The sequence below is a fragment of the Telmatherina bonti genome, assembly GCF_933228915.1.
Source record: "Telmatherina bonti genome assembly, chromosome: 5".
Taxonomy (NCBI): domain Eukaryota; kingdom Metazoa; phylum Chordata; class Actinopteri; order Atheriniformes; family Telmatherinidae; genus Telmatherina; species Telmatherina bonti.
In genome coordinates, this window is record NC_136623.1 from 40096467 (window position 1) to 40111008 (window position 14542).

The 14542-nt window shown below is 54.7% G+C and overlaps 1 protein-coding gene across 4 annotated transcripts in view; it reads right to left on the reverse strand.

Moving 5' to 3' along the window:
* ppox (protoporphyrinogen oxidase) overlaps positions 1-14542 on the reverse strand; it is a gene marked incomplete at its 3' end in the record, with an annotated part of 58280 nt that overhangs the window by 8242 nt on the left and 35496 nt on the right. For all 4 annotated transcript variants that reach the window (XM_079240196.1, XM_079240197.1, XM_079240198.1 and 1 more), the window contains exon 10: positions 1381-1494. In XM_079240196.1, coding sequence (XP_079096322.1) covers positions 1381-1494 — 114 coding nt within the window. The remainder of the gene's footprint in view (positions 1-1380; positions 1495-14542) is intronic.

A 14542-nucleotide genomic window follows, 5' to 3' on the forward strand; every position in this document is an offset into this window, starting at 1 on the left:
ATGGGTGTAGCGGTGGACTCAGGCTTAAATTTTGAAAAACATAATAAGGGAATAAAGTCAGCTTACGATCACCTTGAGATTATATCAAGGATAAAGAATCTGACGTCACAGTAGGACCTGGAAAAACTGGTCCAGGCTTTCTCTTTAAGTCAGTTTGATTACTCTAACAGTGTTTTTACGGGTCTTCCTAAAACATCTATGAGGCACCTGCAGCTCATTCAGAACTCCAGTCTTCACTAAGACTATAAAAGTGGAGCACATCAGTCCAGTTCTGAGATTCTTACAGTATGAACCTGTCAGACCCCAAGGTCACCTGGATCCGGTCTTACATCAGTTTTTCCTTGCTTCCCTGTTTTATTTTAAATCATGCTTATTTTCTAATGTTTTACTGTCTGTAAAGCACTTTGAAACACCCTGTTGTTGATGAATTGTGTTCTATAAGTAAAATTCCCATACATGATGTGAGAGCATGCAGTCTTAGCATCAGCTGCTAGCATGAATCAGTGCGGAATCACGCGCTGATTCCACGTCGTGCCGTGAAATACGGCTCCACATTGTTTAATCCTGCATATCGGACCGTTTCAGTTTGCTGCTTTATGACTTGGAGGGAAGTCATGTCATGACAGTGTTACAACTAATAAAAAAGGCTAATTTATTTATTTAATGGGGATATATGGTATTTATATTGGCTAATATAGCATATAAATAAATGATCCTGCTGTCCTGATGCTGTTAGATGTCAGACAGTCCACCGTGGGTGACTGAACAGTCCCTGTTGTACAATCTGACTTATAAACCTCTTCACTGACGCCGCATCTCTTTACGTCTGTTTTACATATCGCTTTTTATTTCCAGCAGGTAGAGAACCAGGTAGGCGACAGGAGACATGTTTAAAAGGCGCGGTGCATGAGTCGTGTCTGTCTCCAGGCAACCGTGACTGTCCAACAGGCGAGAGGGGAGGAGGCTGGACCTGCAGATTCTGCATGAAAAGAACATTTTTTCTGGCTGTTGTATTTTTAATTTAGTTCATTATTTTTAGATTGAGTGTTGATGTGACTGACATGTGTAGGCTGTTGGAAAGATATGAAAATACGGAACAAAGTGCGTCTCGTATTGGTTCAATCTGGGACGCAACGTTTGTCTGTCAATTAAAGGACGATTCCGTATTTTACGGGACGGGTGGCGACCCTAGTCTTAGCTGCTAACATGAGAGCATGCTCGACTGATTCTGACTTTTAGTTTCTGTTACGAAAACAACATGAGATCAGTTTATACATTCCGATCTATGAACCTGATCAAAGATGCAGTCCTGTCTTCATGTCTGAAAGTTTTTCAACATTTACTAAATTTTATGTTAAAAACATTTTATTCTTTGTGTACCGTCAATCTAGTTGTGGGTCCATCGGCTCTGTTGTGTTGGGGGAAAGGAATCGAGTCGTAAACCACCCCAAGCAGACCCTTATCCTCTGATGAAGGAACCAGATGACCGAAGCCCTATGACGCACGCACGCACGCGCGCGAACACACACACACACACACACACACACACACACACACACACACACACACAGGCTTACAGTTTGAAATGAAGATCTATACAAAGTTTCACACATGACGGAAACATCGTGGAAGAAACATGGCGTCTCCAACGCTCAGAAACGTTTTCAATAAAACGATCAAATTCGTCCCCAAGAGGAGAATTCAGCCAGACGTGAACTGGTCTGTTAATGACCAGCTGGGAACATTGATTAGAGGAAACTGATCATCTCTGATGAAAACAGGAGGAAAGGACTTGGGACGGAGGACTTGGATTAGAGGACTCGGGACGGAGGAGTCGGATTAGAGGAGTCGGGTCGGAGGAGTCGGATTAGAGGACTGGGGCAGGAGGAGTCGGATTAGAGGACTGGGGCAGGAGGAGTCGGATTAGAGGACTGGGGTCGGAGGAGTCGGATTAGAGGACTGGGGCAGGAGGAGTCGGATTAGAGGACTGGGGTCGGAGGAGTCGGATTAGAGGACTGGGGTCGGATTAGAGGACTGGGGTCGGAGGAGTCGCATTAGAGGACTGGGGCAGGAGGAGTCGGATTAAAGGACTGGGGTCGGATTAGAGGACTGGGGCCGGAGGAGTCGGATTAGAGGACTGGGGTCGGAGGAGTCGGATTAGAGGACTGGGGCAGGAGGAGTCGGATTAAAGGACTGGGGTCGGATTAGAGGACTGGGGTCGGAGGAGTCGGATAAGAGGACTGGGGCAGGAGGAGTCGGATTAAAGGACTGGGGTCGGATTAGAGGACTGGGGTCGGAGGAGTCGGATTAGAGGACTGGGGCAGGAGGAGTCGGATTAGAGGACTGGGGTCGGATTAGAGGACTGGGGTCGGAGGAGTCGGATTAGAGGACTGGGGCAGGAGGAGTCGGATTAGAGGACTGGGGTCGGATTAGAGGACTGGGGTCGGAGGAGTCGGATTAGAGGACTGGGGTCGGATTAGAGGACTGGGGTCGGAGGACTACGATTAAGGGACTGGGGTCGGAGGACTACGATTAAGGGACTGGGGTCGGAGGCCTACGATTAAGGGAACTGGGGTCGGAGGACTACGATTAAGGGACTGGGGTCGGAGGACTACGATTAAGGGACTGGGGTCGGAGGACTACGATTAAGGGACTGGGGTCGGAGGCCTACGATTAAGGGAACTGGGGTCGGAGGCCTACGATTAAGGGACTGGGGTCGGAGGACTACGATTAAGGGACTGGGGTCGGAGGACGACGATTAAGGGACTGGGGTCGGAGGACGACGATTAAGGGACTGGGGTCGGAGGACGACGATTAAGGGACTGGGGTCGGAGGACGACGATTAAGGGACTGGGGTCGGAGGACGACGATTAAAGGACTGGGGTCGGAGGACGACGATTAAAGGACTGGGGTCGGAGGACTTGGATTAAAGGACTGGGGTCGGAGGACTTGGATTAAAGGACTGGGGTCGGAGGACTTGGATTAGAGGACTGGGGTCGGAGGACTAGGAATAAAGGACTGGGGTCGGAGGACTAGGAATAAAGGACTGGGGTCGGAGGACTAGGAATAAAGGACTCGGGTCGGAGGACTAGGAATAAAGGACTCGGGTCGGTGGAGTTGGATTAAGGGACTCGGGTCGGAGGACTTGGATTAATGGACTCGGGTCGGAAAAGTCGGATTAGAGGGCTGGGGTCGGAGGACTAGGAATAAAGGACTGGGGTCGGAGGACTTGGATTAGAGGACTCGGGTCGGAGGACTTGGATTAGAGGACTGGGGTCGGAGGACTTGGATTCAAGGACTCGGGTCGGAGGACGAGGATTAAAGGACTCGGGTCGGAGGACGAGGATTAAAGGACTGGTCGGAGGACGAGGATTAAAGGACTCGGGTCAGTGGATTTGGATGAAAGGACTCGAGTCGGAGGACTAGGATTAGAGGACTCGGGTCGGAGGACTAGGATTAGAGGACTGGGGTCGGAGGACTTGGATTAGAGGACTGGGGTCGGAGGACTTGGATTAGAGGACTGGGGTCGGAGGACTTGGATTAGAGGACTCGGGTCGGAGGACTTGGATTAGAGGACTCGGGTCGGAGGACTTGGATTAGAGGACTCGGGTCGGAGGACTTGGATTAAGGGACTCGGGTCGGAGGACTAGGAATAAAGGACTGGGGTCGGAGGACTGGGATTAGAGGACTCGGGTCGGAGGACCTGGATTAGAGGGTGGGGTCGGAGGACTTGGATTTAAGGACTCGGGTCGGAGGACTAGGATGAAAGGACTCGGGTCGGAGGACTAGGATGAAAGGACTCGGGTCGGAGAACTTGGATTTAAGGACTCGGGTTGGAGGACTAGGATTAAAGGACTCGGGTCGGAGGACTAGAATTAAATGACTGGTCGGAGGACTAGGATTAAAGGACTGGTCGGAGGATGAGGATTAAAGGACTCGTCGGAGGATGAGGATTAAAGGACTCGGGTCGGAAGACTTGGATTAAAGGACTCGGGTCGGAAGACTTGGATTAAAGGACTCGGGGCGGAAGACTTGGATTAAAGGACTCGGGTCGGAAGACTTGGATTAAAGGACTCGGGTCGGAAGACTTGGATTAAAGGACTCGGGTCGGAGGACTTGGATTAAAGGACTCGGGTCGGAGGACTTGGATTAAAGGACTCGGGTCAGAGAAGTCGGATTAGAGGATTGGGGTCGGAGGACTTGGATTAGAGGACTGGGGTCGGAGGACTAGGAATAAAGGACTGGGGTCGGAGGACTAGGAATAAAGGACTGGGGTCGGAGGACTAGGAATAAAGGACTGGGGTGGGAGGACTAGGAATAAAGGACTGGGGTCGGAGGACTAGGAATAAACGACTGGGGTCGGAGGACTAGGATTAAAGGACTCGGGTCGGAGGACTAGGATTAAAGGACTCGGGTCGGAGGACTAGGATTATAGGACTCGGGTCGGAGGACTAGGATTAAAGGACTCGGGTCGGAGGACTTGGATTAGAGGACTGGGGTCGGAGGACTTGGATTAGAGGACTGGGGTCGGAGGACTTGGATTAGAGGACTGGGGTCGGAAGACTTGGATTAGAGGACTGGGGTCGGAGGAGTCGGATTAGAGGACTGGGGCAGGAGGAGTCGGATTAGAGGACTGGGGTCGGATTAGAGGACTGGGGTCGGAGGAGTCGGATTAGAGGACTGGGGTCGGATTAGAGGACTGGGGTCGGAGGAGTCGGATTAGAGGACTGGGGCAGGAGGAGTCGGATTAAAGGACTGGGGTCGGAGGAGTCGGATTAGAGGACTGGGGTCGGAGGAGTCGGATTAGAGGACTGGGGCAGGAGGAGTCGGATTAGAGGACTGGGGTCGGATTAGAGGACTGGGGTCGGAGGAGTCGGATTAGAGGACTGGGGTCGGATTAGAGGACTGGGGTCGGAGGACTAGGATTAAAGGACTCGGGTCGGAGGACTAGGATTAAAGGACTCGGGTCGGAGGACTAGGATTAAAGGACTCCTGTCGGAGGACTAGGATTAAAGGACTCCTGTCGGAGGACTAGGATTAAAGGACTCCTGTCGGAGGACTAGAATTAAAGGACTCGGGTCGGAGGACTAGGATTAAAGGACTCGGGTCGGAGGACTAGGATTAAAGGACTCGGGTCGGAGAACTAGAATTAAATCACTCTGGTCGGAGGACTAGGATTAAAGGACTCGAGTCGGAGGACTAGGATTAAAGGACTCGGGTCGGGGGAGTTGGATTAAGGGACTCGGGTCGGAGGACTAGGATTAAAGGACTCTGGTCGGTGGAGTTGGATTAAGAGACTCGGGTCGGAGGACTTGGATTAATGGACTCGGGTCGGAGAAGTAGGATTAGAGGACTGGGGTCGGAGGACTAGGAATAAAGGACTGGGGTCGGAGGACTTGGATTAGAGGACTGGGGTCGAAGGACTAGGAGTAGTGGACTCGGGTTGGAGGACTAGGATTAAAGGACTCGGGTCGGAGGACTAGGATTAAAGGACTCGGGTCGGAGGACTAGGATTAATGGACTCGGGTCAGAGAAGTCGGATTAGAGGATTGGGGTCGGAGGACTTGGATTAGAGGACTGGGGTCGGAGGACTAGGAATAAAGGACTGGGGTCAGAGGACTAGGAATAAAGGACTGGGGTCGGAGGACTAGGAATAAAGGACTGGGGTGGGAGGACTAGGAATAAAGGACTGGGGTCGGAGGACTAGGAATAAAGGACTGGGGTCGGAGGACTAGGATTAAAGGACTCGGGTCGGAGGACTAGGATTAAAGGACTCGGGTCGGAGGACTAGGATTATAGGACTCGGGTCGGAGGACTAGGATTAAAGGACTCGGGTCGGAGGACTTGGATTAGAGGACTGGGGTCGGAGGACTTGGATTAGAGGACTGGGGTCGGAGGACTTGGATTAGAGGACTGGGGTCGGAAGACTTGGATTAGAGGACTGGGGTCGGAGGAGTCGGATTAGAGGACTGGGGCAGGAGGAGTCGGATTAGAGGACTGGGGTCGGATTAGAGGACTGGGGTCGGAGGAGTCGGATTAGAGGACTGGGGCAGGAGGAGTCGGATTAAAGGACTGGGGTCGGAGGAGTCGGATTAAAGGACTGGGGTCGGAGGAGTCGGATTAGAGGACTGGGGTCGGAGGAGTCGGATTAGAGGACTGGGGAAAGAGGAGTCGGATTAGAGGACTGGGGTCGGATTAGAGGACTGGGGTCGGAGGAGTCGGATTAGAGGACTGGGGTCGGATTAGAGGACTGGGGTCGGAGGAGTCGGATTAGAGGACTGGGGCAGGAGGAGTCGGATTAAAGGACTGGGGTCAGAGGAGTCGGATTAGAGGACTGGGGCAGGAGGAGTCGGATTAAAGGACTGGGGTCGGATTAGAGGACTGGGGTCGGAGGAGTCGGATTAGAGGACTGGGGTCGGAGTAGTCGGATAAGAGGACTGGGGCAGGAGGAGTCGGATTAAAGGACTGGGGTCGGATTAGAGGACTGGGGTCGGAGGAGTCGGATTAGAGGACTGGGGCAGGAGGAGTCGGATTAGAGGACTGGGGTCGGATTAGAGGACTGGGGTCGGAGGAGTCGGATTAGAGGACTGGGGCAGGAGGAGTCGGATTAGAGGACTGGGGTCGGATTAGAGGACTGGGGTCGGAGGAGTCGGATTAGAGGACTGGGGTCGGATTAGAGGACTGGGGTCGGAGGACTACGATTAAGGGACTGGGGTCGGAGGACTACGATTAAGGGACTGGGGTCGGAGGACTACGATTAAGGGACTGGGGTCGGAGGACTACGATTAAGGGACTGGGGTCGGAGGACTACGATTAAGGGACTGGGGTCGGAGGCCTACGATTAAGGGAACTGGGGTCGGAGGCCTACGATTAAGGGACTGGGGTCGGAGGACTACGATTAAGGGACTGGGGTCGGAGGACGACGATTAAGGGACTGGGGTCGGAGGACGACGATTAAGGGACTGGGGTCGGAGGACGACGATTAAGGGACTGGGGTCGGAGGACGACGATTAAGGGACTGGGGTCGGAGGACGACGATTAAAGGACTGGGGTCGGAGGACGACGATTAAAGGACTGGGGTCGGAGGACGACGATTAAAGGACTGGGGTCGGAGGACTTGGATTAAAGGACTGGGGTCGGAGGACTTGGATTAGAGGACTGGGGTCGGAGGACTAGGAATAAAGGACTGGGGTCGGAGGACTAGGAATAAAGGACTGGGGTCGGAGGACTAGGAATAAAGGACTCGGGTCGGAGGACTAGGAATAAAGGACTCGGGTCGGTGGAGTTGGATTAAGGGACTCGGGTCGGAGGACTTGGATTAATGGACTCGGGTCGGAAAAGTCGGATTAGAGGGCTGGGGTCGGAGGACTAGGAATAAAGGACTGGGGTCGGAGGACTTGGATTAGAGGACTCGGGTCGGAGGACTTGGATTAGAGGACTGGGGTCGGAGGACTTGGATTCAAGGACTCGGGTCGGAGGACGAGGATTAAAGGACTCGGGTCGGAGGACGAGGATTAAAGGACTGGTCGGAGGACGAGGATTAAAGGACTCGGGTCAGTGGATTTGGATGAAAGGACTCGAGTCGGAGGACTAGGATTAGAGGACTCGGGTCGGAGGACTAGGATTAGAGGACTGGGGTCGGAGGACTTGGATTAGAGGACTGGGGTCGGAGGACTTGGATTAGAGGACTGGGGTCGGAGGACTTGGATTAGAGGACTCGGGTCGGAGGACTTGGATTAGAGGACTCGGGTCGGAGGACTTGGATTAGAGGACTCGGGTCGGAGGACTTGGATTAAGGGACTCGGGTCGGAGGACTAGGAATAAAGGACTGGGGTCGGAGGACTGGGATTAGAGGACTCGGGTCGGAGGACCTGGATTAGAGGGTGGGGTCGGAGGACTTGGATTTAAGGACTCGGGTCGGAGGACTAGGATGAAAGGACTCGGGTCGGAGGACTAGGATGAAAGGACTCGGGTCGGAGAACTTGGATTTAAGGACTCGGGTTGGAGGACTAGGATTAAAGGACTCGGGTCGGAGGACTAGAATTAAATGACTGGTCGGAGGACTAGGATTAAAGGACTGGTCGGAGGATGAGGATTAAAGGACTCGTCGGAGGATGAGGATTAAAGGACTCGGGTCGGAAGACTTGGATTAAAGGACTGGGGCAGGAGGAGTCGGATTAAAGGACTGGGGTCGGATTAGAGGACTGGGGCAGGAGGAGTCGGATTAAAGGACTGGGGTCAGAGGAGTCGGATTAGAGGACTGGGGCAGGAGGAGTCGGATTAAAGGACTGGGGTCGGATTAGAGGACTGGGGTCGGAGGAGTCGGATTAGAGGACTGGGGTCGGAGTAGTCGGATAAGAGGACTGGGGCAGGAGGAGTCGGATTAAAGGACTGGGGTCGGATTAGAGGACTGGGGTCGGAGGAGTCGGATTAGAGGACTGGGGCAGGAGGAGTCGGATTAGAGGACTGGGGTCGGATTAGAGGACTGGGGTCGGAGGAGTCGGATTAGAGGACTGGGGCAGGAGGAGTCGGATTAGAGGACTGGGGTCGGATTAGAGGACTGGGGTCGGAGGAGTCGGATTAGAGGACTGGGGTCGGATTAGAGGACTGGGGTCGGAGGACTACGATTAAGGGACTGGGGTCGGAGGACTACGATTAAGGGACTGGGGTCGGAGGCCTACGATTAAGGGAACTGGGGTCGGAGGACTACGATTAAGGGACTGGGGTCGGAGGACTACGATTAAGGGACTGGGGTCGGAGGACTACGATTAAGGGACTGGGGTCGGAGGCCTACGATTAAGGGAACTGGGGTCGGAGGCCTACGATTAAGGGACTGGGGTCGGAGGACTACGATTAAGGGACTGGGGTCGGAGGACGACGATTAAGGGACTGGGGTCGGAGGACGACGATTAAGGGACTGGGGTCGGAGGACGACGATTAAGGGACTGGGGTCGGAGGACGACGATTAAGGGACTGGGGTCGGAGGACGACGATTAAAGGACTGGGGTCGGAGGACGACGATTAAAGGACTGGGGTCGGAGGACGACGATTAAAGGACTGGGGTCGGAGGACTTGGATTAAAGGACTGGGGTCGGAGGACTTGGATTAGAGGACTGGGGTCGGAGGACTAGGAATAAAGGACTGGGGTCGGAGGACTAGGAATAAAGGACTGGGGTCGGAGGACTAGGAATAAAGGACTCGGGTCGGAGGACTAGGAATAAAGGACTCGGGTCGGTGGAGTTGGATTAAGGGACTCGGGTCGGAGGACTTGGATTAATGGACTCGGGTCGGAAAAGTCGGATTAGAGGGCTGGGGTCGGAGGACTAGGAATAAAGGACTGGGGTCGGAGGACTTGGATTAGAGGACTCGGGTCGGAGGACTTGGATTAGAGGACTGGGGTCGGAGGACTTGGATTCAAGGACTCGGGTCGGAGGACGAGGATTAAAGGACTCGGGTCGGAGGACGAGGATTAAAGGACTGGTCGGAGGACGAGGATTAAAGGACTCGGGTCAGTGGATTTGGATGAAAGGACTCGAGTCGGAGGACTAGGATTAGAGGACTCGGGTCGGAGGACTAGGATTAGAGGACTGGGGTCGGAGGACTTGGATTAGAGGACTGGGGTCGGAGGACTTGGATTAGAGGACTGGGGTCGGAGGACTTGGATTAGAGGACTCGGGTCGGAGGACTTGGATTAGAGGACTCGGGTCGGAGGACTTGGATTAGAGGACTCGGGTCGGAGGACTTGGATTAAGGGACTCGGGTCGGAGGACTAGGAATAAAGGACTGGGGTCGGAGGACTGGGATTAGAGGACTCGGGTCGGAGGACCTGGATTAGAGGGTGGGGTCGGAGGACTTGGATTTAAGGACTCGGGTCGGAGGACTAGGATGAAAGGACTCGGGTCGGAGGACTAGGATGAAAGGACTCGGGTCGGAGGACTAGGATGAAAGGACTCGGGTCGGAGAACTTGGATTTAAGGACTCGGGTTGGAGGACTAGGATTAAAGGACTCGGGTCGGAGGACTAGAATTAAATGACTGGTCGGAGGACTAGGATTAAAGGACTCGTCGGAGGATGAGGATTAAAGGACTCGTCGGAGGATGAGGATTAAAGGACTCGGGTCGGAAGACTTGGATTAAAGGACTCGGGTCGGAAGACTTGGATTAAAGGACTCGGGTCGGAAGACTTGGATTAAAGGACTCGGGTCGGAAGACTTGGATTAAAGGACTCGGGTCGGAAGACTTGGATTAAAGGACTCGGGTCGGAGGACTTGGATTAAAGGACTCGGGTCAGAGAAGTCGGATTAGAGGATTGGGGTCGGAGGACTTGGATTAGAGGACTGGGGTCGGAGGACTAGGAATAAAGGACTGGGGTCGGAGGACTAGGAATAAAGGACTGGGGTCGGAGGACTAGGAATAAAGGACTGGGGTGGGAGGACTAGGAATAAAGGACTGGGGTCGGAGGACTAGGAATAAACGACTGGGGTCGGAGGACTAGGATTAAAGGACTCGGGTCGGAGGACTAGGATTAAAGGACTCGGGTCGGAGGACTAGGATTATAGGACTCGGGTCGGAGGACTAGGATTAAAGGACTCGGGTCGGAGGACTTGGATTAGAGGACTGGGGTCGGAGGACTTGGATTAGAGGACTGGGGTCGGAGGACTTGGATTAGAGGACTGGGGTCGGAAGACTTGGATTAGAGGACTGGGGTCGGAGGAGTCGGATTAGAGGACTGGGGCAGGAGGAGTCGGATTAGAGGACTGGGGTCGGATTAGAGGACTGGGGTCGGAGGAGTCGGATTAGAGGACTGGGGTCGGATTAGAGGACTGGGGTCGGAGGAGTCGGATTAGAGGACTGGGGCAGGAGGAGTCGGATTAAAGGACTGGGGTCGGAGGAGTCGGATTAGAGGACTGGGGTCGGAGGAGTCGGATTAGAGGACTGGGGCAGGAGGAGTCGGATGAGAGGACTGGGGTCGGATTAGAGGACTGGGGTCGGAGGAGTCGGATTAGAGGACTGGGGTCGGATTAGAGGACTGGGGTCGGAGGAGTCGGATTAGAGGACTGGGGCAGGAGGAGTCGGATTAAAGGACTGGGGCCGGAGGAGTCGGATTAGAGGACTGGGACAGGAGGAGTCGGATTAGAGGACTGGGACAGGAGGAGTCGGATTAAAGGACTGGGGTCGGATTAGAGGACTGGGGTCGGAGGAGTCGGATTAGAGGACTGGGGTCGGAGGAGTCGGATAAGAGGACTGGGGCAGGAGGAGTCGGATTAAAGGACTGGGGTCGGATTAGAGGACTGGGGTCGGAGGAGTCGGATTAGAGGACTGGGGCAGGAGGAGTCGGATTAGAGGACTGGGGTCGGATTAGAGGACTGGGGTCGGAGGAGTCGGATTAGAGGACTGGGGCAGGAGGAGTCGGATTAGAGGACTGGGGCAGGAGGAGTCGGATTAGAGGACTGGGGTCGGAGGAGTCGGATTAGAGGACTGGGGTCGGATTAGAGGACTGGGGTCGGAGGAGTCGGATTAGAGGACTGGGGCAGGAGGAGTCGGATTAAAGGACTGGGGTCGGATTAGAGGACTGGGGTCGGAGGAGTCGGATTAGAGGACTGGGGTCGGAGGAGTCGGATAAGAGGACTGGGGCAGGAGGAGTCGGATTAAAGGACTGGGGTCGGATTAGAGGACTGGGGTCGGAGGAGTCGGATTAGAGGACTGGGGCAGGAGGAGTCGGATTAGAGGACTGGGGTCGGATTAGAGGACTGGGGTCGGAGGAGTCGGATTAGAGGACTGGGGCAGGAGGAGTCGGATTAGAGGACTGGGGCAGGAGGAGTCGGATTAGAGGACTGGGGTCGGATTAGAGGACTGGGGTCGGAGGAGTCGGATTAGAGGACTGGGGTCGGAGGAGTCGGATTAGAGGACTGGGGTCGGATTAGAGGACTGGGGTCGGAGGACTACGATTAAGGGACTGGGGTCGGAGGACTACGATTAAGGGACTGGGGTCGGAGGCCTACGATTAAGGGAACTGGGGTCGGAGGACTACGATTAAGGGACTGGGGTCGGAGGACTACGATTAAGGGACTGGGGTCGGAGGACTACGATTAAGGGACTGGGGTCGGAGGACTACGATTAAGGGACTGGGGTCGGAGGCCTACGATTAAGGGAACTGGGGTCGGAGGACGACGATTAAGGGACTGGGGTCGGAGGACGACGATTAAGGGACTGGGGTCGGAGGACGACGATTAAGGGACTGGGGTCGGAGGACGACGATTAAGGGACTGGGGTCGGAGGACGACGATTAAGGGACTGGGGTCGGAGGACGACGATTAAGGGACTGGGGTCGGAGGACTTGGATTAAAGGACTGGGGTCGGAGGACTTGGATTAAAGGACTGGGGTCGGAGGACTTGGATTAAAGGACTGGGGTCGGAGGACTTGGATTAAAGGACTGGGGTCGGAGGACTTGGATTAGAGGACTGGGGTCGGAGGACTAGGAATAAAGGACTGGGGTCGGAGGACTAGGAATAAAGGACTGGGGTCGGAGGACTAGGAATAAAGGACTCGGGTCGGAGGACTAGGAATAAAGGACTCGGGTCGGTGGAGTTGGATTAAGGGACTCGGGTCGGTGGAGTTGGATTAAGGGACTCGGGTCGGAGGACTTGGATTAATGGACTCGGGTCGGAAAAGTCGGATTAGAGGGCTGGGGTCGGAGGACTAGGAATAAAGGACTGGGGTCGGAGGACTTGGATTAGAGGACTCGGGTCGGAGGACTTGGATTAGAGGACTGGGGTCGGAGGACTTGGATTCAAGGACTCGGGTCGGAGGACGAGGATTAAAGGACTCGGGTCGGAGGACGAGGATTAAAGGACTGGTCGGAGGACGAGGATTAAAGGACTCGGGTCAGTGGATTTGGATGAAAGGACTCGAGTCGGAGGACTAGGATTAGAGGACTCGGGTCGGAGGACTAGGATTAGAGGACTGGGGTCGGAGGACTTGGATTAGAGGACTGGGGTCGGAGGACTTGGATTAGAGGACTGGGGTCGGAGGACTTGGATTAGAGGACTCGGGTCGGAGGACTTGGATTAGAGGACTCGGGTCGGAGGACTTGGATTACAGGACTCGGGTCGGAGGACTTGGATTAAGGGACTCGGGTCGGAGGACTAGGAATAAAGGATTGGGGTCGGAGGACTGGGATTAGAGGACTCGGGTCGGAGGACCTGGATTAGAGGGTGGGGTCGGAGGACTTGGATTAGAGGACTGGGGTCGGAGGACTTGGATTAGAGGACTGGGGTCGGAGGACTTGGATTAGAGGACTCGGGTCGGAGGACTTGGATTAGAGGACTCGGGTCGGAGGACTTGGATTACAGGACTCGGGTCGGAGGACTTGGATTAAGGGACTCGGGTCGGAGGACTAGGAATAAAGGATTGGGGTCGGAGGACTGGGATTAGAGGACTCGGGTCGGAGGACCTGGATTAGAGGGTGGGGTCGGAGGACTTGGATTAGAGGGTGGGGTCGGAGGACTTGGATTTAAGGACTCGGGTCGGAGGACTAGGATGAAAGGACTCGGGTCGGAGGACTAGGATGAAAGGACTCGGGTCGGAGGACTAGGATGAAAGGACTCGGGTCAGAGGACTTGGATTTAAGGACTCGGGTCGGAGGACTAGGAATAAAGGACTGGGGTCGGAGGACTAGGAATAAAGGACTCGGGTCGGAGGACTAGGAATAAAGGACTCGGGTCGGTGGAGTTGGATTAAGGGACTCGGGTCGGTGGAGTTGGATTAAGGGACTCGGGTCGGAGGACTTGGATTAATGGACTCGGGTCGGAAAAGTCGGATTAGAGGGCTGGGGTCGGAGGACTAGGAATAAAGGACTGGGGTCGGAGGACTTGGATTAGAGGACTCGGGTCGGAGGACTTGGATTAGAGGACTGGGTCGGAGGACTTGGATTCAAGGACTCGGGTCGGAGGACTTGGATTCAAGGACTCGGGTCGGAGGACGAGGATTAAAGGACCGGTCGGAGGACGAGGATTAAAGGACTCGGGTCAGTGGATTTGGATGAAAGGACTCGAGTCGGAGGACTAGGATTAGAGGACTCGGGTCGGAGGACTAGGATTAGAGGACTGGGGTCGGAGGACTTGGATTAGAGGACTGGGGTCGGAGGACTTGGATTAGAGGACTGGGGTCGGAGGACTTGGATTAGAGGACTGGGGTCGGAGGACTTGGATTAGAGGACTGGGGTCGGAGGACTTGGATTAGAGGACTCGGGTCGGAGGACTTGGATTAGAGGACTCGGGTCGGAGGACTTGGATTAAGGGACTCGGGTCGGAGGACTAGGAATAAAGGACTGGGGTCGGAGGACTGGGATTAGAGGACTCGGGTCGGAGGACCTGGATTAGAGGGTGGGGTCGGAGGACTTGGATTTAAGGACTCGGGTCGGAGGACTAGGATGAAAGGACTCGGGTCGGAGGACTAGGATGAAAGGACTCGGGTCGGAGGACTAGGATGAAAGGACTCGGGTCGGAGGACTAGGATGAAAGGACTCGGGTCGGAGGACTTG